Source organism: Monodelphis domestica, chromosome 1, assembly GCF_027887165.1.
Source record: "Monodelphis domestica isolate mMonDom1 chromosome 1, mMonDom1.pri, whole genome shotgun sequence".
Taxonomy (NCBI): Eukaryota; Metazoa; Chordata; class Mammalia; order Didelphimorphia; family Didelphidae; genus Monodelphis; species Monodelphis domestica.
This window is the reverse complement of record NC_077227.1, coordinates 595277816-595302652: the sequence shown is the minus strand read 5'-3', so window position 1 is coordinate 595302652 and position 24837 is coordinate 595277816. Positions and strand designations below refer to the sequence as shown.

At 37.8% G+C, this 24837-nt stretch overlaps 1 protein-coding gene across 1 annotated transcript in view; it reads left to right on the top strand.

Annotated features, from left to right (window-relative positions):
- Positions 1-4624: 4624 nt before the first annotated feature.
- LOC100033139 (L-threonine 3-dehydrogenase, mitochondrial-like) overlaps positions 4625-24837 on the top strand; it is a 36027-nt gene continuing 15814 nt past the window's right edge. Inside the window, exons 1-3 of the mRNA XM_001381978.4 lie at positions 4625-5064; positions 12813-13012; positions 23302-23344. Coding sequence (XP_001382015.1) covers positions 12832-13012; positions 23302-23344 — 224 coding nt within the window. The 5' untranslated portion in view covers positions 4625-5064; positions 12813-12831. The remainder of the gene's footprint in view (positions 5065-12812; positions 13013-23301; positions 23345-24837) is intronic.

Genomic DNA, 24837 nt, shown 5'->3' with positions numbered 1-24837 from the left:
TTTCTTTGGATTTTTCATCCTTTTTTAAATCATTTTGTCTATTCTATTTTTAAGGTATTAATTATTTCAGTATTTTTTGGTGGCTCCTTTTCCAAATTGTTGACCCTTTAAAAATGATTTTCCTATATCACACTTATTTATTTTCTTAATTTTTCTTCTCCCTCTCTCATTTGATTTTTAAAATTCTCTTAGAGCACTTCTTTTTGGACTTGAGAGCAATTCATATTTTTTCTTAGAGGCTTTGGATGCAGCAGTATTGACTTTGTTGTCTTCTCAGTTTGAGTCTACCCTGTCACCAAAATAAATTTCTATGGTGAGTTTCTTATTTTTGTTGATGTTGTTTGCTTATTTTCCTGCCTTTTTCTTTTCTTTTCTTTTAATTTAAAAAATTGTTAAAGTTGGGCTCTGTAACAGTGGTGAAGAGAGCATAGTACCAAACTTCAGGTTCTTTGTACATCTGCCTTTAGAGCTGGCACTGGGGATCTATCTGCTTTCAGTTCTTTTCTTCCAAACTGGTATTATGTAGAGAGAGGTGTGTTTAATGCTCTCCTCAGCTGTCCTCTTGTCTGTGAGTAACCTCAAGCACTCTTTTACACCTTGTAACTGTGATCTGCTTACCTGTGGTTACAAGTGCTAGTGTATGCTGGTGCTCTTCTCACCTTGTGACTGTACCCCAGGACTGTAACCTGTTTCTGTGTATGGGCAATATGACAAGAGCCATGGATCCAGAGCCAACAAAGAGCCCCCTGTAATTTCCTTCTGAACTGTTATCTGAGTCACCTTACCATCTTTAGCTGCCCCAATATTAACAACACTGTCTGGTAATGGAGCAAAGAAAGGCAGTGTGATAGCCACATCAACACTGAACCATTCACTACTCTTGAGTCCAGTCTTCGAACCAGTTCTAAATTACTCTAATTGTGTTATGGTTTAATAGTGCCTCCTCCAGAGGAATAATAAACAGTTTAACTCTAGCTAAATTCTATCTTAGTATAACCTATTTTTTTCATAAAATTATAGTAGCTCTGTTTAATCACTGTTTCTCAATTCTAGATATTTACTAACAATCTCTCTAACAATTTTTTCCAGGAATTAAAAGCAAGGTCACTTGTCTTTAGACTGTTTCCTTCTGTTAAATTTATGGTTGGACTGAATATATTTAATTGGTCACCAGGGATTTAATTACTAAATCCCAAAAATGAATTACTAAAGTCAGAATGGAATTTATGGTAGTTTATTTTACAATAGAAGTAAAATATTAAGGAAGAGAGAAGGAGAAAAAAAAAGTGGAGAGAGAGATTTCCGGCTTCTTCTGAGCCAGGTAGGAAATTCAAAGGCCCCAGTCAGGGCAAGGGAGTCTCAAGACTATGGGCCTTTTCCAGAGGTTGACACCTCCAGAAAGGCCAAGGAAAGGAAGTCAGCCTTTACACTCACCATGTGTCAGTTCAATCAGCAGATTCTTTATCAGCCTCAACTCCAGTAGAACTGCTTCTTATAGGAGGCTCCACTCCAAGAGTGTCTCTTTCAAACTCCCAAAAGAACCACAAACCCCTTCAGGCCCTTGTCTCTTTCTTTTAAAGACCTTTTTTCTTGTGTCACTTCCCCTAATTCCACATCTACCAATCACAGCTGACACTCTGCTCTAGGACTGCCCAGAAAAATAATTCATTACCCACTATCACACATATGGGTCACAGACCTCCCTCTTCATGAATAAGTGGGATATTTACACCTTTGGTGATAAGATCTAACATGAGCAGATCTTCCCACTCAACTTTAAGTATTGTGTTTGCATTTGGGGGGCTTAAATCTAAAAATGGACAAGGGGTTACTATTTAGTCTTCACAATCAAGGAAGAGCTAAGTTAGTGCCTTCATTGTTAGTAAGGGGAGAGCCAAATCCAATCTTCACACATTGCTTTTTTTTGAAAATCAAAACATTTACCCCTCTCCAGTCTTGTGGTACCTCCCCTATTTTCTTTGATCATTTAAATATTATTGATACTGATAAAATAATTATATCTATCAGTTCTTTCAATGAGTAAAGAGACAGTTCATCTGGGCGGATGTTCATCCTCAGTGTCAACCTGAAAAAAAAAAACCCAAAACACAGAACTGCCAAAGCAGTTACAAAAGAACGTGACTTTAATCAGGACAAAGGAGACAATGCTCTTAAGGCCAGCCACTACACAGAACCCACACACATACCATGCAGAGCCACCCAGCTCTGAGACTCTGGGTAAACAGTCTCTGGGAAATACAACAAGAACAAGAGGAGGAGAAAGGGCAAAAAAATGGAGGAAGAAGAGCAGGAGGAGAAGGTACCCTATAGGAGAATGGTGGAGAAATGTCAGGGAAGTTTCAAAGTAGTGCAGCCAGGTTAGAAAAGGTGCCTGAACTGAACTTTTTCTCAGTGGACATTTGGAATTCATGGAGTTCAATGGAGGATTGGAGAAGGATCAATGCTTTGATTTTCAAAAAAAGAGAAGGAAATAGTCTAAATTAAAGATCAGTGACCTTGCCTTTAATCCCTGGGAAAATTCCAGAAGAGATTGTTAGATAGTTGATGAATATCTCCAAAGAGGCTGAAGGTGGTGATAAGGTACAGCACAAAGACTGATGAGATCTTAGAGGATAATGAGATTTTCTCAATAATGAGCCTCCTAGGAAGAACACCCAAGTACAAATTTGGCCTCAGACACTTAATAACTGTATGTCCTAGAAAAGTAATTTCATTGTTTGCCTCATTTTTCTCATCTGTAAAACGAATTGGAAAAGAAAATGGCAAACTACACCAATGTCTTTACCAAAAAAAAAACCCTGAAAGGGGTCACAAAGAGTCAGACACAATTGAAATGAATGGACAACACATATATAAAGCATTTTTTTTAACTTTAAAGCACTACATAAATGCTATCTATCATTAATAATAAGTACTTGGATTGGATACTATTAGAATCCCATAACCCTTAAAAAGAGGTGTCTACTTTCATGAGGAAAGCCTGCATCACAAAAAAAAAAATCTTATTTTCTCATTTGTAGAAGAGAACCCTCTGGGAAAAACACTTCTAGTCATGCCTATGGGGATTCCAAGGCATAAATTTATTTATATTAACTATTATTAGTTTATAGTAATTAACAATTAAAGAAGAACTGTAACTAGGTCTCATAATCTTGAAATTTGGAGAGCAGTAATAGTACAAGCATATTTCAATTTATTGTCCTTTGCTTTATTGCATTTCTAAATAGTGTGGGGTTTTTTTTTGTTTGTTTGTTTTTTGTTTTTTCCAAATTGAAGGCCTTTAAAAAAAAAAAAAGATGATTTGGAGCAATTGTGGGTTGAGCAAAATTGACTCACACCATTTTCCCAATTGAATGGGCTCACATTGTGTGTCTGTGTCACATTTTGGTAATCCTTAAAATAATCTTTGGGTAACAAAGGATCCTGAACAGGGTAGTGATTATGGAAATATAAAGAAGAGGAAGACCTGAAAGATAGAATACAAAGCTTCAAGAACTGATTATTTGGATGTGAATTAACATAAATTAGAACATTTGTGTGATAGTCAAGAGAAACTGACTACAGTTTTTGATTGAGGGATTAATTTGGGTCTGGGAAAGGATATGGAGAGATGATGTTTTCATTATTCAAACCACATTGATGTGTCTCCTTCACATTACAAGAGGGATATTGATGAAATGAGGCATGTTCAGAGGATGAGGACAACTAGAAATTATGCCATATGGGCATGGGTTGAAGGAACTGATGATCACAGTTCTAAAGCTGGAAGGGACATTGGAAGCTACCTGGGTGGAGGACTCTCATACAAAAAGAGAAACTACCAGGACAAAAGGGTTCTTAACATTTGATTTAGATTTATTAGTTCCACCCAATTAGGGCCATTAAGTCCTTAAGGTCTATTATTCAATCTGAAATGGCTAAATCAGATAGACCTTCCTCAAGGGCAAATTGTCATGGGACAAGGACAAATTTGAGGTCTCTAGATTTCAAGTTGATACCTCCCATACTCCATATGTAGCTTATATGTATACAATTATTTACATGATATCTTCCCCAGTAGATTTGCAAACAGCACAGCGTCCAGCGTATGTAAAGACAGGATCATGATCCTTGTGTTAAAATATCAGAAAAGCTGTCATAGAGAAGAGAGAATTGGCCTTTTTTTTTTTTGGCTTGATCCTACAAGGCAAATTTGGCTAAGTAGAAATTATAAAACAACAGACCAGGAAAAAGAAATAACTTCCTAAAAAAATCAGTTAGTTGGTGAGAAAGCTCCTACTATATGCCAGATATCCTGCTGTGCCAAACTTTGGGGATGCAAAGAAAGACAAAAAGCAAGTCCCTACCCTCAAGTTGTTTACAGTCTATGGGGGGAAAACAAGGAAAGAACTTTGTACAAACAAAATAAATGCAGGACAAACGGGAGATAATCCAAAATTGTATATTATATATGGACTGTCTCTTGAAGCTGTGAGCTCTGTTACTGGAATGTCCAAGCAGAAAATGTACTTCTTTCAAGAGATTTCTCAGTAGGCGGGAGTTGGGGCTGGAGGAACTCAGAGGTTCCTCCCAATCCTAAGAAACTATGTGGGGTGGAGCAGGTGACTTTGGAAAACCGGTCCTCTCAGCCCCTCACACTGCGCAAGGGTATTGCTATGACAACGCTAAGATCCAGCAAGCAGGTGTAGATGCCCTAGTCACGCCCGTGGTAGGTCTGGCTAGAGAGACGATTGGTGGTAGGGAGAATAACCCTGGGGAAGGGATGGGCGAAGGAAGGCGTAGCTAGAAGAAACTAGGTTGAATTCCCATTCTTCTCCACAGCCTTCAGTTCACCTTCCGTAGTGCGTCGCGTCTACTTTGTCTACTTTAACCCAGTCGCGGAGCCAGCGGTCGGATCCCCTCGATCGAATCCAAACGCCAGAACACCTGGCTGGGGAGGAGGCACTGTAAAAGAAGGACCGGCGGAGAAGGTGGACCGAGCGAATCCAACTCTTTGAGCATCTGGCGGGGGAGGCATCGTGTTGAAAGGGACCGCCCGAGAAGGTAGGCTTCGAGTGTTTGCGAATTCCAAGCCCCTGGTCTGAGAAAGGTAGAGAAACTGAGAGCCTTTGTGAGGTGAGGTGGCTCAGGGAAGTTTCTGAAGCGTTTTCTGAAGCGTGTCTCCCGGAGAACTCCAAGCAGACTCGGAGTTAGTTCCGTTTGCAGATTGGGGTGTTAGCGGAGTAGGGGGCGTTCTTAGACGCAGGCGCTGCCTCCGAACCGGACTGCTGGCTGGGAGGACCCGTCTCAGGCTCTACTCTGCTGACTTGGAGATGCTCTGGCTCCATCCGGAGAGATTTGTAGGCACACCCCATCCCCCGTCCTCCGTGTCCTTACACTTGGAAGGAGAGAAAGGCTCTACACCCCTCCCATCCTTCTTAAAACTATTCCGGACCAGCCACGTTACCTCTTTGTGAAAGAGTGGGTTTTCCCTGGATACAGAGGTCGCTTCGGAGATCGTAGAAATCTCTTAAAAGCAGCCCTTTGGAGAAGATCGGGGTTGCTACCCCCATTTTACAAGTAGGTTATAACTGAGGAATTTAGCAAGGAAATGACAAACTACTCCAGTATCTTTGCCAAGAAACCCCTAAATGGAACAACGTAGAATCAGAAACGACTTTGTGAGGAGTGGGACAGTCATTCTGTGGTCAGGCACCACTGCACCTGCCTGAGGCTCTTTCTCTCCCTAAGTCTGCTGGTCGCCCTCCTTTGTACCCTTTAGAGTTTAGAGGGATTCCTGAGATAATATATTTAGTCCGTGCCCTTCTTTTACTTGTCCTTCTTGCGTGTCTTGTGCTCTTGGATTCCCTGGGTCCTTCCTCCTTTCCTCTGGAGATGCAGCCCCAGCCTGGTGGCTTAACAGCCCTCCATCTGTAGCTAGACGAAATAGGTTGGCAGGTAATATTTCTGGGACCTTTTCATGAGGGCTAGGACCATATCTCTTTGCAGACTGGACAGCTCCTTGGATTTTCCAGCTAGACTTAAAAATAGGTATTCTTTAAACATATTATTCACAGTTGATCAATTCAATTTATTAAGCGCTATTAACTTAGCAGTGATTGCTGAAAAGATATATTTGTAGGATCTATGGATTTGAACAACATTTCTGTCTGGAAACTATGGTATCAGATGAATCACTCTCACTAATATTTCAGTGAGACCTGAAACTCATCCAGGAAATCTTAACAATGTGATTGGAAAGACTCAGGTGTTTGGTTTTTTTTTTTTCCCCCTCCAAAACTCTGTCCTTCTGATGTATTATTTTGTAGAGAGAAAATTCGAGGGTATGTATCAATCTTGATTGGGGTTTGAATATTCTTTTGGATACTCTGGACTGTATTGGTATTTGTAAAAAGCTTAATAAATGCTAAGTGACATGTACCCTATTAAGGAAAAAAAAAACTTTTTAAACAGACTGGGAGATGGCAAAACTTGCTTTATGTGTAATGGAGAATTTAATGTATTAGTGATTTGAAAGGATGAGAGTAACCAGAAAGCAGAAACAGATACCTTTTAATATCTGAAATAATATAGCTGTTACTATCTCAACTCTAATATCAGCAGTTAATAGATGAATGATTTGGATTTAGAACCAAATATTTGAAATGAGCATTTTTATTTATTTCCCTCTGGGTGTAACCCAGATACCTTGGATTTTGTAACTAAATCCCTTATCAACTCATTATTTTGTGAATGCTTCATAGAGTTGTTTTCTTTTTATTACTGTGAATAAAAATAAAATTTGAATGAGCAATGTAAATGGCAGAGTTTGAGGGTGGCATTTTTTTTCTGCAACTTAATGTACTAAAAAAAACTTATCAAAACTTTAATAGCATATGTTTTACTATGTCTGCTAAAGAAAAGTTAGACTTGCTTAGACAAAAAAGCAATTTCTCTATTTCAAAATCACAGTGGTAAATTGCTTAAATTTCTCTTTAGGAAAAAGCTTTCCAACTCATCAATACCTTTTTGAACATGTTTGGATGGAAAAGACAATGCTAATTTTTTTTTTTAATAAAACCCTTACCTTCCTTCTTGGAATCAATACTGTGATTTTACAAGTGACTTTGTGTCACAGCTGGAACCTATGACCTCCTATCTCCAGGCTTGGCTCTCAATCCACTGTGCTACCGAGCTGCCCCCCAAATGCTAAAATTTTTAAATGAGTGTGTATTCTTATGCATCCCAAGTCCTCTAAATATGAGGTGAATAAGTAATATGTTAAAAAAATACTACAAATCCTTAAATTTTCAACAATTTGAATTGATTCTGAGACAGTCCTTGACTTTTAACTCACAGGTTTTTTTTTTTTAAACCCTTACCTTCCGTTTTGGAGTCAATACTGTGTATTCCCATCTCTAGGCCTGACTCTCAATCCACTGAGCCACCCAGCTGCCCCCTTAACTGTAATATTGTTGTAATATTGTTGTAATATTGTTGTTGCAATATTGTTTTCTTAACTGCATGAACTTTGAATTGTGTTAAGGCAGATTGTAGTGAAATATATGCTAGAAACCTAAAAAACCATGCAGAGATGGAGCTGGATGGAGGGAAAAGGAATGCTGTTTAAACCTTTGTAGCCTCTGCCTTGGGGAGTATCTATTTAAAATAGAAGCCTTTTTTGTGTCATCCTTCACATAATGTTTAAATGCATAAAGTAAAATACATGGTATTACAAGTGCTAACTGGAAAAAAACACAGAACTATTAAATAGTCAAAATCACTCTTTAATCAAGGGCAAAGGGGGTTCAGCTCTAGTAGGCCTTGACAACAGAGCTGTTGCACAGAGTCCGAGGATTGAACTCTGGCCGCCCTGGCCACTGACCCCTGGGAGTGCCACCGCTCAAAATGGGCTCCGAGGAACCAAAGAATTTGGGGAACCTCTATACCATTTGGAGAGTCCAGGGACCAGGAAAGATGATTGACATCACGATAGCCACAAGGAAAATGGGAGTGTTATAGCTACACTGACATGATACAATCAAGCTTGGGAAAGGAATCATAGCTCGAGGATAGGGTGTAAGAGAAGGGGCTACTAACAATGGATACTAAAGGATGGTTCCTGCCCAGGTGGGGATCTTCTTGGGAAAAGTTCTGATACAATAGAGGAGACTACCTAAAACAAAGAGAGTCCTTAGCATATGCTTAGTCTCACAACAAGGATTGTCATTCCCAGGAGGGTCTCCCACTCAGTCTAAAACTGCCAGCTTGGGATTCTTTTCAGAGTAGATTCCCATGGGAAAAGGGAACAAGGATAAGCTTATGGGGTCTCCAACCCATAAGCTAGTCCTGAAACTTGGGGTTCATCAGATCTCAATAGGTCACAAGTTTGGGATTCCTCGATTCCATGTTGACACAAGAGAAACAAAATTAAAGTGTTATCAAAGCAATTTTTTAAAAGTTCCCAGACCCAAGAATTTTAAGATTAAGATAAGAATTTTAAAATTTAAAACATTTTAAGACTGGGGAAAAAGTTGTTTTTATTTTGTAGAAGTGATTTAGTATGCTTTTGAAACCTTTAGTTTTTGAAGGTCAGTATTTTGGCAAACTATGCTGTTGAGGAGGGATAGGTTTTTCTAATGTAGGTTATGACATTCTGGTTTTTGGAAATCTCATGTAATTGAAATGCAATTCTGGAAATATATGCTACTTGGAGAATTACTAGAAGCTCTCACAGAATTCAGTGATTTTGTCACTTAAATCCTGTTTTTAATAAGTTGAGTTATATTAAATGAAATTTTGTTTGCTTCAAAGTGAAATAAAAAAACCTGTGTGTACCTGTGAGTGTATGTATTTTCAACCAATATTTGTGACTTTTGCCTAGCTCTCCACAAAGGGGCAGCGTGGATCAGTCTTTGATCATTATTACTAAGTTTTTAAGTTGGAAGAAAGAAATCCTAAGTACTGACTGAGCAAGGTGGCTGTAGATACATATCAGTTATGTGTTGATTTTCTCATCAGCAGCTCAGTAATTGAGGACTTTGAATTGAAAGTTCAAATTTTCTAAATGGAATATTTTAATTGCTGGTTTTGCTGACAGGCCGATATAAGTAGAATTAATAGAATTTGAGCTGACTTCAAAAACAATTTTATTTGTATTTATTGCCTTTCAAAAGTTTTGTGTTGAAAATATTTATTGTTTTTCAATCATTTGGCACCTTTTTTATTAGTAGCCTTCTTAGTTGATGAAATAATATTTTTAAAGGATAACTATCTTTTTATATAAACTTCTTTAGAAATGTAGTTTAGTTCAGAATCTCCTCCATTATAAGCCATAAGTTGGCTGTTGGAAAATGCATTTAACAATATTATTTATTATATGCCTCTGCTGTGTGCCAGGAACTAGGCTAAATGCTGAGGATTGTCAAATTTAAGATTTGATTAGGTTTGCTAGCTAACCTAATTGAGAATCAGCTGGGATTCTCAATTACTTTAAGGTTTATTTATTGTTTGAAACTTGAGAGTCTGAGACCTCCCTCTGGGCTAATTCTCATGGGACTAGAGCAAATTTGGGGTCTCCAGATTTCCAGTTGACACCATCATGCCCCACCATATTTCTATTAGTTAACTTTGAGAAAAAATTGGCTTATATAGTAGAGTTTAACCTTTTCCCTGTCTCTACCCAGCAAGTTGCCACTAGGAAATTATGATCTTAGCTAGTCTAAAAACCAAAGGAATTTACCTCTCCATTGTTTTTGTTCTATTTCTACTATGTTAAAAGCCATGCAGTGCAAATTCTCTTAGCATTGTATATGGATTCAGACCAAATACCCTATATGGTTCAATCTCTAATTAGAAAAAAGGCTAATCGTTGATGAAGTGATTTGAGATTATGTTTCTGATATACGTTTTTGATTGAAAGTATTTAGTTACATTTATGAATAGGAAAGAATGATCTAAAAATCTGTTAAAGCAGCTTTTCCATATGTAATTTGCTACTGCCAAAATCTTATCAGTATGGAACATATTGAAGTTGGTCAGTAGTAGCAAGGCTAATTTGATCATTATCTTTGGTTTTACATCATTAATAGCACTGATGATTAAAATAGCTTATATTGTGTCAACTAGAAAAAACACAGAACTATTAAATAGTCAAAATCACTCTTTAATCAAGGGAAAAGGGGTTAGCGCTACTAATACAACAACAGAGCTGCTTTCCAAGACTGCTCAGAGTCAAGACGCCCTGGTCACCAGCCCCTGGGAGTGCCACCAACTCCAGGAGAAACAAAAGAACTTGGGGAACCCATATACCACTCTAGATGACCTGGGGGGTTTAGGATTAGATGGACAGTTGATTGACTTTACAATGGTAAGAAAGGAAAATGAAGAGCTCCAGACAGGAATAATAGTGAGGGGCTGGGGCCCTACAATGGACACAAAAGGGAAAGACTCAGCCTAGGGCTGGGTCACCTTGGTCATGGACCTTAGCCTAGGGGGAGAAACCATTGGGACAAAAGGGATGCTTAATATTGGATGGGATTAGCTGTTCCCACCCAACTACCAGGAAGTTCACAGTCTGGTGAAGAGGGACCTTCCCTCAGGGGGAAACCTCTCCTGTGACAAGGTCAAAACCTGGGGTTTCTACACTCAAACTAAATAAACTGGGGATCTCTATATTTCCATGTTGACAATTGTTAGATTAGTCATGATATGGTTTAGTGTTTTTACATAAAATTCAGTCTGAATATGAATTAAATTTTTGTACTCAAAAATACATATTGGAAGGGATGAGAAAATGTCTATGTAGCATAAAGTTCTAGGATGCAGCAGTAAAAATATTCACATGCTCCCTAAATCAAATCTTTTCCTAAGCCCATCTGCTTATCTTTCCATTATATATAGTCTATGTGTTGCCAAAGAAAGTACTCATCTTTCTATTTTAAAGGAATAGTATTTATCCTTTAAGCAAGTTCTTGTTCTCTCTCTCTCTCTCCCTCCCTCCCTCCCCCTCTCCCTCTCCCTCTGTCTCTCTTTTAGCACTACAATGCTAGAATTTGGGCAATCCAGGGGCAGGTAAAGAGGTTTGACATCACTATAGCTACAAAGAAAATGGGAGTCTTCAAACTACACTGACAAGATGCACTCAAACTTGGGAAAGGAATCATAGCTGCAGGCTAGCATGTAAGACAAGGGGCTGCTTACAATAGATACTAAAGGATGGTTCCTTCTCAGGTGTGGATCTTCTTCAGCCTTTTTAACAAAGAGGCATATCCTTAGCTCACCTAATCCGGATTGCCATTTCCCTAAGGGTCCCTCACTCAGTATGAAACTTCCAACTTGGGATTCCCTTCAGGGTGGATTCCCATGAGAACAGGGAACAAGTATAACCTTTGGGGTCTCCAATCTACTACCTAGTCCTGAAATTGGGGTTCATCAGATCTCACTAGGTTACAAGTTTGGGATTCCTAGATTCCATGTTGACATTCCCCTTATTTGGTTACTATTAGAGATGATATGTTTGAGATGTAATATTTATAGGGAAAATGGGTGGGATTACAGAACAGAGGATACTGAAGGTTTTGTAACCGGGAATGGAGGAGTTGAAGAGAGAGAGGGAATATGGCTGCTGGTGAAGTAAAAGGAGATGCCACCTGCTGAGAGGCTATTTTTGAAAAATGGGGTTCCTGAGAAATGGGTCACTTAAGCACGGACTCTCCTGAGAGACAAGCCTTCCCCCACTTAGTCACCCAGCAGGAGTCCAATAAGGACCAACCGTTTATAGTTGACTGGCTGTCCTGAAGTTCAGCTCCCTTTATGTCCCCTGAAATGATATTTCTCTTATTTGCCTGCAGTTATTTAAATAAATATAAAATTTAATAACAAGTTTGGATTGGGGAGGATCGGGGAAGAGGGAAGCAGTATTTCCCTAAATGAGGTTTGAGTCTCTCACTGAGGCCAGGCCTTGCAGGCTGGTGGAGGGTTTCTTTTATTCCTGTCTATGCTAATCTGTGATAGTTTTCTTAAGTTCAATGTCTCAGCAGAAGACAGTAAGAGGAAGAAAAGTTCTGACTCAGAGCTAGTTGGGCTGATGCCCCTAAGGACGGGCCTTATAGTCCAAACTGCTTCCCTTAAGTCCTTTTGTCTGATGAACACAATCACAGGGATCCAGATAGAGCACACAGTTGGGAAATTCAGGAATAGAGGAACTTCTATCCAGAGACAGGGAGAGAGGCTCCTTCCAGTTCCAGGGCCAGGAAGTAAGTGTGTCACAAGACCAACTGCCACTTTCAGTTGCCTCTTCCCCACACACTGTCATTCTTGTCAATATCTTCTCCCTTAACATTCCAACTACTGTTTGTTCCACCTGATTGGCAGAAAGTCCAAAATTTACTTTAGTTTCCCTTTCCACAGAGACAGCATCATCTTCTAACATTCCTTATTGAAGAACAGATTTTTGTGATAACATTAACTCAGATTAACTCTTTGGATGAATGGACAGATTGGAAAAGTTTTTAAGCCAAAAGATATGTATAATCCCCTTAATAGAACTAACTCTGCTAACTCTACAGATCTTGCAACTTGATGTATAGTGACCCAATTCTATCTCTATCCTCTGTTGTTGTTGTTGTTTTGTTAGCATTTGGCAATTTTATTATAAATTGACAATCCCTTAAGGTTGACTCTTGATAGTTTAGTTTTTAGATTCTGGGAAGTGATTATTCATGTTGGCATAATGATCTTGATCAGAATAGCCTTGGCCAATAACTAAGTTCTTTGAAATATCTGACATTTAACTCTGCTGCTTCTCACAGGGATACTTGAAAGAGAAAAATGCCAGTTCAGTTGCTTAATCGAGTTTTCATCCACGTGCTACAGAGACCTCCTTGTAGGCATCCAGCTTTCATCATGCCTATTCGATTTCTGGGTATTTCACCTCGGCAAGTACTATCTGATGCCAACTTTCATTCTGCATCTTTTTCTGATATAGAGCATCCACGAGTACTGATTACAGGTTGGTTTTCAAATCATTTGTTTCATTCTTATTTTCAGGTTTTTGGGTATTCCTATATATTAATTTAATCTTCCCTTATATTCTTGACCCATAACAAAACACATTTACATTATCTCATCTGATCTTCTTAGGAACCTTATGAAATAGAGCAGGTCCCTCATTTTTCAGATGAGGAAACTGAGATTCAAAGGAAGTGATTTGTAGTAAAGGACTCATCTGGAATTTGAGCTCCCAAATTCAATGTTCCTATCTCTATGCCACATTAGACTACTTGTATTATGATGCTATTTAATTTAAATTAAATTTGGTATAAAGAATGTCTGTTGTGGCTAATTCTCCATGCAAGGATATCTAAGCACTTAAAAACAAAAAAGACCTCATAATGCAAGTGTTCTTGAACCTTCAGAATAAATTATCAATTTTTTCATAAAATTATGTAAGTCCTATGGTATTAAATACTCTTTGTTTATGAATAATTAATATAAATCCATCTGAATGAATATTTTTCTCCAAAAATTTTAATTGCATAAAAATAGTTATGCAAATTGGAAAAGGACATACCTTTTGTCATTTTTGGCAATTGTCTGGTTGTTATATTACAAGGCAACATAATGCTATTCCTATGAGACTCTGGGCCAGAGATTTAATTACTTTGGAGGATGTGATGCTTGAGATTAATCCTGATGGAATCCAGGAATTCTAAGATGTACAACATCTAGATATGGAGTGCAACTATTGCAAGGGCACAGAAATGGGGAATAGAATGTTGTATGCAAGGAACAACATGTAAAGATTAAAATTAATATCCAATATTCCAAGTATTATATTTAATAATATTAAATATTTAACTTGAAGTAAAAGGGAAAGTAAAGGGCTAGAGCAAACTGAGCTAGCTTCCCCTGCCTCCACATAGAAACAGAGAGGGTGGGACCCACGCTGAACCAAAACTAAAAACCCCAACATATACCCATGTACACAAAGGGGAAAAGGGAATTGTGGGAAATGTAGTCTGAAGATTCTAAATTAATATATTCCACCCTATGATTCTTTGGGAGACCAGTCTCCCCAATAGATCATGAAAACATAACTTATAACTTGAACTAGTGGCATATACAAATATTACAATTTTTAAAGGGAAATGACAATAATTTGGGGGTAAGAGGAAAATAAAAGTGAAAAGGACAAAACCAATAATAGATGCGTTGACAAAAAAACAATTAGGGGGCGGTCCCCTTTGGCATAAGAGTGTACATTCAAAACAAATCCATACAACCCCCCTCTCCCTGCAAAGTTCAAATTCACCATATTTCAAAGTTCACTCTGGATCTTCTGTGAGATCTCCACAGGCATCTTCATGGCACCTTCTCCAAAAAGTTTGCCTTCTGGATTCTGGGAGGTAATTTCTTGTTCTAAATTAGGCTCAAATTCAAATCAAAGTTCACAACAATAACATAGCCCCCCAACCCCCCCATCCCCCTGAGGAAAATAATAATACATTTCCCCCCTGAGGAGGATACAGGGATACATGTAGGAATCACACAGGGATACATGGTCGAGTCATAAGATGTATGAATCAATTGTCAAAAACATCAAAGAATCAAAAAAAATTAAAAAATAACCTTTGAGTAAAATAGAATATAAAAAGAAAACTTGAAAAAATCTGGGAAGAAAGAAAAAAAAGAAAAATGTCAAAAATCACAACAGGTTCTTATAGCAATCCATGTCTCATAAACATGAAACAACAATCACTCACTAGCCCAATTTAGCAGCCTGGACTACAGTAAGTTGCCACATCATGAAAGAAAATTGAAAAAAAAAAACTAGATCTTGAGACAAATGGAAAATAGAATTCCCTGGCTCAACCCTAATGGAGCCAGAACAATCAATGTTATGTGCTTGATATAGAGTGTGGTACAAGGAATTCCTGCATTTAACACATGTTAAACAGTTACAATCTCGAGTCTCACACATGATAAAGTCATGGTGTTTTTTGTGCAGAATGTCATCAATCCCTATAGGACTGGCTTGGTTTCTTTTACCTTTTATGCTTGTTTGGCACTTTTCAGGTCAACTTCTGTGCTCCTTTGTGGTCCATTTCTCCTTGGATTAGACATTCATTGAGGCAAAGTTTCATAATATTTAAATAACTAGTGACAGATTGCCATAGTTCAAAACTTTTTGGGTATGTTTTTATATGCTAGGTAAATGGACATCTTAACTTATTCTATTGCAAAAAGGGAAACAGTTAAACAAACCTTTTTAATACTAGTGACATGTATTTCAAAGGCAAAAAATGAGAAAAGAAAAAAATCATATACTGTATGGCACATGTAGGAAGAAAACAAAACATTAAAATTGTGTATATTTCACAATCACAGAGGTAAAGTATAGAGGCTAGTTTAAAAAAAATAAGGGGGGCAGTGGATTGAGAGCCAGGCCTAGAGATGGGAGGTCTTAGGTTCAAATCTGGCCTCATACACTTCCCAGCTGTGTGACCCTGGGCAAGTCACTTGACCCCCATTGCCTAGCCCTTACCACTCTTCTGCCTTGGAGTATTGACTCCAAGATGGAAGGTAAGGGTTTTAAAAAAAAATAAAAGGCACCAATCTGGTTGGACCATAAATTAAATGATGGCAGGTAGAATGGAAAAAGAAGGGAAAGCTAGGAAAGAGCCAAGTTGGAAAGAGTTTTAAAGGCAGACCACATACGGGCATTTCATTTGATCCTTAAGACAGAAATTTACTGAATGGTGAGAGAGGGAGGTGATGATTTAATAAGAGGGGCTGAGGCTCTGAACAAGGTGTGGTGGCTGTGTGGTGGTTCTAGGGTGGCAGTGGAAGCTGAGTGGAATGAAAGCTTTGTTTTGGACTTTGAGTTTGATATGCCTGCTGGACAATTTGAAATGCTTAATAGGCAACTGATGATATGGAGACTAGAGTTCCAAGGGACTGTAGGACTAAATAAATAGAACTGGGAATCATCTGCACAAAGATAATAATTAGGCTGAAGGTCATCAAGTGAGAGAAAGTGGGGGAAAAAAATAAGAGGGCACAAGACAAATTCTTGGCAGATAACTGCAGTTGGGGGAGTGATCAGGTTAAATAAATCTATAAAAGAGACTCAGAAAGAATGATCATATTAAGTAGGAGAACCTAGATGTTTAGATATAAGCAAACTGAAGTAACAATATAAGTGATTTATCTAAAAGACAAAAGAAGAAGAAATGTTAGTCAGTTAAATTCTTAAGGTTTCATTTCCTCAATAGTTTAGCAAGTTCCACTCTTAAGTACCTGCAGTAATGACAGGAAGTGAGTGGGGTTCTGGGAATCATAGTTTTTGCTGGTGATTGTAGTTTTGAGGGTAACAGATTCTAATTTCACACTAAAAAGGAGAGAGTACTAAGGAGAAAAGGGTGATCAACATGGGTCAATGGGGATATGATGGGGGACGTAGACTGTAAATCAATCACCCTAATGCAAATATTAATAATATAGAAATAGGTCTTGATTAATGACACATGTAAAACCCAGTGGAACTGCTTGTTTATGGGAGGGGGGGGGTGGGAGGAGGGAAAAGAAAGAACATGAATCATGTAACCATAGAAAAATGTTCTAAATCAATTAATTAAAAAATTTCAAATAAAAAAAGAAAAGGGTGATCAATAGAGTGTCAAAGGCTACATAAGGGTCAAAAGGGATAAGGATTCAGAAATAGCCATTAGGTTAAACAATTAAAAAGTCATTTGTAGTTTTGGAGAGAGCAGTTTGAATGAGGAGATTGGTGGGGCTAGCCCAGGATCTGGAGGTCAAGGGGAACTTCTTTTCTCTCAGGCCAGTTTCCAGGCAAGTCCCCAAAACCAATTAAACAAATGCTGACCAAAGTGTTGATGAGTCTAAAACCCTTAGGGATAGCAATATTCCCCAGATCACCATTCTTACTGCCAGCTTAGCCCATGTAGCCAAGGGAGTAGCTCTTACAGAGATATGACATGTCCCCTGGCCTGTAGAGGTTCTGCAATCCTTGCCTTCTGGACAACCACATCTTTTGAAGATTGAAAAAAGAAAGTTCTCACCACCAAAGCCCTTGGCACTAAATGCTTAATAAAAATAGATAAAATCCCTGCCATGCCATTATACCCTCTGGATGACTGGATCTTTCTATTGAACCTGTAGCTGTCTCTGTCCCCTTTAGTCTCATGAAGTCCTTGAGAACAGGGACCATTTCACTTTTCTGTTTATATACCCAGCACTTGGCACAGTGCTTTTTTGCATAATAATATATTGTGCATGCTAAGAACTTAATGCTTAGTAATGAAGAATAAAATAAATAGTAAATAATTATAATATAGTGCTTAATAATGTTTTTTCATTGTAGAATGAATTCAATGCAGAGGTTTTACAAAGAGAGATTTTGGAGGCAACAATTGTAAATTACTTTTAAAAGAAGTTAGCTGAAAAGGAGAGGACAGATCTAGAGTGATAGCTGTTAGGAATGGTAGGTTCTAGGGAGGGTTTTTGAAGATGATAGAAACTTGGGCTTGTTTATAGGTAGCCAGGAAGGAGTCAGTAGATAGAGATTGAAATTAGAGAGAAAGTGGGGATGATGATGAAGGCAATCTACCGGGAACCCTGAAACAGATAGGATCAAGGTTGCATGTAGAGGGGTTGGACTTGACAAGTAGAAAGACTATCTCATTATCAGAGACCGTAATGAAGGATGAAAGTGTGGGGGGCAATGTCAAAAGTATGAGAAATGAAGAAGAGAGAGCTTTTGACAAATGGCCTCAATATTTTTGTTGACCTATGAAATGGGGAGGTCCACAGAGGAGGGGATGGGAGAAAAGAGTGGTTTGCGAGTCTTGAGAGAGAAAAGTATAGAACAGTTTTCCATGGAAGATAAGTAATTAGGAGGAATAGGATTGCTTTGTTTTTTGGCACGAGAGCCCAGCTAAAGTTAGCTAGCATCACTTTGTAGATGACCCAGTAGCATAATTTTGTAATTTCCTTTAGTTCTATTCAGCAGTATTTGAGTGGAGAAAGAGAATACTAATTGTGGAGAGATAAGGGAAAACAGAGGTGACCTGTCAACTGAGCTTGAATCTTTGAAGGAAGATAATAAGCATTCTACGAGGCAGGGGTAGAGAGGTGATAAATCATTTCAGGAAAAGGAGATGACCTGTATAAAAATGACAGGAGAGATTTTTTTTTTTTAATTCTGTCATAGTATCAAAACAGAAGAGTGGCAAGAGCTGGGCAATTGGGGTTAAGTAATTTGCCCAGTCACACAAATAGAAAGTGTATAAGGCCATATTTGAACCCAGGTCCTTCCCACTTGTAATAATTAAAATAGGTGAAGACATATACTGTAGTGATTAAAAGAGAAGAAGGAAGACTTAAATTGTAGTAGATAAAAGAGTGGAAGAGTAAATTGTAACCGCAGAAAAATATGTTTTCGCTACAGTGTCTTGTTTTAAATCAAATATAAGGTGGTCTCCAGGGAAAAATTTCCAATTATGAAAATATACCCAAGTCAACTGGGTTTTATAGAGATTTTAATTAATACAAATGAGGAATTAAAGAAAGAGAGAAAAAAGAAATAATGAGAAAAGTATAGGCCGGCCCAGGACAGCCCTGGCTAACCCAGGCCTAAGCCTTAAGAGAAAGATCAGTCAGTCCTTAATCACTCATCACAAGATCTGTCCAAGCAAGGATTCTAGTGACACCAGGCCAGCTTCATCTCAGCTGACTCCACCAGCTCAATCCTGAATCTGAATGAATTTATTTAAAGGGAATTTTCTCCTATGTCTCCTCCCCTAAGTTCTCACATCTACTAATCACAGTAGACATTTTTCAAAGGACAGACCATTCTTAGTTCACACCTGAGTAGACTAATCTTTTGAGTAATTTACACCTGAGTAGACTAGAATCTCTGAGTAAGTTTTCACCTCTTTGCTCCTTGTAAATTCACAAGTTGCCTGACCTTTATAGGTACTTAGCACCCCTTTGTATTAGTCCTAAAATAGGCATAGCTTAAGAACTTTTGTCCTACTATAAGTATGGGTTTAAGTACTTTTATTGTTCAGCAAAGAGTTTACAACTTTATCTTCCCCTAAGGCATGCTTAAGTATGGTGAAGTAGAGTTCTCACATTCCTGATCTAAGTAGCTTCACTGCCCAAATGGGGAATGGTCCCAACCCAACCTCATGAAGTAGGGTCTGGGAATTTTTTTTAAGGTTTACAATCCTAACCTTATGAAGTAGGGTCTGAGAATTTTTAAGGTTCACAATCCCCCCTGATGATCATTGGGAGACTAGTCTCCCCATTGATCATTTAACATAATCATTTTGTAGTTCTAAATGCACTTCTAACTATAGATATACACAATATTCAATTTTCTAAGAGAAATTAGAATAGTGAGAGAGGAAATAGAAAAGAAAAGAAAGCAAAACCAATGTTTTGCTAGGCGCATTGACAGAAAGCCAAATTAGGGGCAGTCCCTTTTGGCATAAATGTGTATATTTACAATAAATGTTCAATCAAAGTTCAGTTCAATCAACCATATCCAAAGTTCATTCTTGATCTTTTTTTTTCTTTTTTAAAAATTTATTTGGTCTTTTCCAAACATTCCCTGGAAACAAAGATCATTTTCTTTTCCTCCCCGCCCCCTCTCCCACCACCTTTCCCTCTCCCATAGCTGACGCACGATTCCACTGGTTATCACATGTGTTCTTGACTCAAACCCATTTCCCTGTTGTTGGTATTTGCATTAGAGTGTTCATTTAGAGTCTTTCCTCAGTCATATCCCCTCAACCCCTGTAGTCAAGCAGTTGCTTTTCATCGGTGTTTTTACTCCCACAGTTTATCCTCCGCTTGTGGATAGTCTTTTTTAGGTCCCTGCAGATTGTTCAGGGACATTATAAAGCCATTAATGGAGAAGTCCATTACGTTCGATTGAACCAGAGTGTCTCAGTCTCTGTCTACAATGTTCTCCTGGTTCTGCTCCTTTCGCTCTGCATCACTTCCTGGAGGTTGTTCCAGTCTCCATGGAATTCCTCTACTTTATTATTCCTTTTAGCACAATAGTATTCCATCACCAACATATACCACAATTTGTTCAGCCATTCCCCAATTGATGGGCATCCCCTCGGTTTCCAATTTTTGGCCACCACAAAGAGTGCAGCTATGAATATTCTTGTACAAATCTTTTTCCTTATTATCTCTTTGGGGTACAAACCCAGCAGTGCTATAGCTGGATCAAAGAACAGACAGTCTTTTATCACCCTTTGGGCATAGTTCCAAATTGCCCTCCAGAATGGCTAGATCAATTCACAACTCCACCAGCAATGATTTAGTGTCCTCACGTTGCCACATCCCCTCCAGCATTCATTACTTTCCATAGCTGTCATGTTAGCCAATCTGCTAGGTGTGAGGTGATACCTCAGAGTTGTTTTGATTTGCATTTCTCTAATTATAAGGGATGTAGAGTACTTTTTCATGTGCTTATTAATAGTTTTGATTTCTTTGGCTGAGAACTGCCTGTTCATGTCCCTTGCCCATTTATCAATTGGAGAGTGGCTTGATTTTTTTGTACAATTGATTTAGTTCTTTGTAAATTTGAGTAATTAAACCTTTTGTCAGAGGTTTTTATGAAGATTGTTTCCCAATTTGTTGCTACCCTTCTGATTTTGGTTACATTGGTTTTGTTTGTACAAAAACTTTTTAATTTGATGTATTCCAGATTATTTATTTTGCATTTTATAACTCTTTCTCATTCTTGCTTGGTTTTGAAGTCTTTCCCTTCCCAAAGGTCTGATATGTATACTATTCTGTGTTCACCTAATTTACTTATAGTTTCCTTCTTTATGTTCAAGTCATTCACCCATTTTGAATTTATCTTGGTGTAGGGTGTGAGGTGTTGATCTAAACCTAATCTTTCCCACACTGTCCTCCAATTTTCCCAGCAGTTTTTATGAAATACTGGATTTTTGTCCCAAAAGCTGGGATCTTTGGGTTTGTCATATACAGTCTTGCTGAGGTCGCTTGCCCCCAGTCTATTCCACTTATCTTCCTTTCTGTCTCTTAGCCAGTACCAAATTGTTTTGATGACCACTGCTTTATAATATAGTCTGAGATCTGGGACTGCAAGGCCCCCTTCCTTTGTATTTTTTTTCATTATTTCCCTGGATATCCTTGTTCTTCCCAATGAACTTTGTTATGGTTTTTTCTAAATCAGTAAAAAAAATTTTTGGAAGTTCCATGGGTATGGCACTAAATAGATAGATGAGTTTGGGTAGGATGGTCATTTTTATTATATTGGCTTGTCCTACCCATGAGCAGTTAATGTTCTTCCAATTGCTCAAGTCTAGTTTTAGTTGTGTGGAAAGTGTTTTGTAGTTGTGTTCATATAGTTCCTGTGTTTGTCTCGGGAGATAGATTCCTATGTATTTTATTTTGTCTAAGGTAATTTTGAATGGGATTTCTCTTTCTAGTTCTTGCTGCTGAGCATTCTTGATCTTCTTGATGAAGTGTGGGGTTTCCAGCATCTTTCTGCAACAATTCATGCTCTGGATTTAGGAGTTATCAAGCTTCTTCCTTGAAGATCTTTTCTCAAACAAAAATCAACATGTTAGATTTTTATAAAATACAATCTCAAACAAAAAATCAAAATTCTTAGATTTTAAATTAAAATACACACTCCAGGCCTGACATTCTAACTACTGAGCCATTTAACTGCCCCCAGGCGATAGATTATTGAGTTTAAGGACTAGAATATCAGCTTTGTTTTTATTTATTTTTCATTTATTTATTTATTTTTAGATATAAATTATTTACTAGAATTATGTAGAATGTGTGATGGAGAGTGATTTGGAAAATAAATCTGGAAAAAGTAGATTGAAGCCAAATTGTGGAGGACTCTGAACGTCAGGCTGGGTTTAGTTTGCATTTTTATTCCAAAGATAATGGGGAATCTTTGAAAATTTTTTAGTACAATGACATAATTAGACCTGTCCTTTGCTTAAGGAAGATTATTTTGGCAGCTATGTGGAGTATGGATTGGAGAGAGGAGAGATTGGTAGCATGGGGAGTAACTAGGAAGCTGTTATACAATTTCAGATAAAAGCCTAACCTTGGATACGAGTCATGTGAATGGAGAGAATTCCTTAAATTATACTTAACCTTTTATTCTGTATAATTTTCATAAAATCCAATATTTAAATTTTTTATTCTAGGGTTCAAATTATAATTACACAATTCCTTGACTCCTTACTATGATTTTGTTTTTAGATTCTCTCACTCAAAATCTGATATATAGAGACTACTCATAGGATTACAGATTTAGAGGTGGCTTTAAAGAGATCATCTAGTTAAATAGTTTCATTTTATAGATGAGGAAATAAGCAGATAAGGGGTAACTATAGACATGATTGTCAACACTGACTGCTAATAGAGCTACTTATCCAAGATGGTGGGAACCAAGATGGTGGGAACATCAGATAGAGCAACTGCTTTCACTAGTAAGCTCTTAGCCAAAGTATAGAGTATTTTCGGACTGTTTCTTCCTTAACCTATCTGATACATCAATATTATTCCTGAACAACTCCTTAAAAATAGTCTTCTTCTTTGGCATTTGATTGTTTTGTTCAGTCATGTTCAACCATTCTTGACTCCACCTGAGGTTTTTTTGGCAAAGATACTGGAGTTCTTTCTCCAACTTATTTTACAGATGAGGAAACTGAAACACGCAGGGTTAGGTGACTTGCCCAGAGTCCCACAACTAGTAAGTGGGGTCAGATTTGAACTCATGAAAATGTCTTCCTGATCCCAGGCCTGGTGCTCTCTCCACTGTACCACCTAGCTGCCCTACACTTATGAAACTAAGCATTTAATATTTAATTTGATTTTCTTCTTTTTCTGAATTTTCCTATTTCTTTTACTTTTTTTCCCCTCTTCCTTAAGTATGTCACCTAGAGGTTTGATCCTCCATTCTTTTACTTTTCTATATATTATACCTACTTTGTAGATAAAATTGGTAATTTTGGATACCAATTTAGATTAGTGGGAAAAGTAATATTAACTGTGGTACATATATCACATGTCACATATCATAATGGATCTCAGTCTCAAGTGAAATAAATGTAAAGTGCTTGAAAAACATGAAAATAACTAATACAGTCTGTGGCTATTTTTTATATATTAACATGAGCAAAACAATCTTAATGCAGATTATTTCATATAAGGGTGATTAAACAATTAGTTAATTTTTAATTCTCTTTTCCTCCTTCATTTCAGGGGGTCTTGGACAACTTGGAGTGGGACTTGCTAAACTATTGAGGTAAAGAAACCTTACAATTTAACTCACTAGTTAACATTTATTCTTTTGTCTCTTAGATAAATTACTTGTTACTTCAGTTTGCTTATATCTAAATTAAAGGAAAGTGTAGAGGGATTTGATTGAGGAAAATATGAACCAAAAGAAAATAGTGAAGGAGTAAGATAAGCAATAAAAATGATGTAGTATATTATGGAAGCAGAAGTGGATAATCTTCTGTGGGAATGAAATAATTGTGGATGAAGAAGTTATTAGGCAGCAGCATAGACAAAGTGCTAGACTTGAGGTCAGGAAGATCCAAATTCAAATCCCTCTTCTAACCTTTGGCTGTGTGATCTTGGATAAGTCACTTGACTCCTCTAAGCCTCAGTTTCCCCATCTGTAAAACAGTAATGATAATTGATGGTTAAATGAGATGTGTAAAGTGCTTTGCAAATCTTAAAGCACTATGTAAATGCTAGCTATTATTATTAGTAAAGTTGGCTAGAAGGGGTACATCAAGACTTTCTTAAAATTGAGAGTTTTTATTAAAATGAATATATTTGAACAGTGACGTGACAAAGTATTTTAGATAATTAATCAACAAGTATTCCTTAAGTGAGTGAAAGAAGATCCTTATTTTCAAGAACCTGGTTTTCCATTGTGGAATACAATATGTACATATAGAAGGACATATAGAATAAATACAAAGTAATTACAAGGGAGTTAAAAGATAAACAATGAGAAGAGAGTGCTCTAGCAAATCTGGATCAGGAAGGACTTAGTGTAATACAAGTGATGTTTGAATTTGTCTTTTTTTTTTTAACCTTTACCTTCTGTCTTAGAATCAATACTACGCATTGGTTTTAAGGTGGAAGAATGTTAAGGGCCAGGCAATGGGGGTCAAGTGACTTGCCCAGGGTCACACAGCTAGGAAGTGTCTGAGGCCAGATTTGAACACAGGACCTCCCGTCTCTGGACCTGCCTCTCAATCCACTGAGCTACCCAGCTTTCCCCTGAATTGTATCTTAATAATTCTGTGACCCAGAGATGAGGAGAGAATGCATTTCAAGGATGGGGGATGGCTAGCCCAAATAGTGACCATACGTGGAGTGCCATATGAAAGGAATAGGGAGAAGGCAAGTTTGGGCACAGGTAGGTAAGTACTGTATAGGGAGGCTAGAAAGAACAGCGGCCCTCAAAAAGAAGTTTATATTTTATTCTAATGGCTATCAGAGGTTCAGATGTGTGGCCTTACACAGTTCCTAGCTTTGTGACCCTGGGTAAGTCACTTAAGTCCATTTGCCTTGCCCTTACTTCTCTTCTGCCTTGGAAGTAATATTTGATATCAAGTTTAAGACAGATAGTGAGGGTTATATTTTTTTTTAAATAAAGGCAATCAGAAGCCACCAAAGTTGGTGGAGTTAGGAGAATGACAGTCAGATTTTATGTTAAGAAAGGCAATTTTACCAGCAGTATGGAGGACACAGTAGAATGGTAAGAAACTTAAGGCAAGG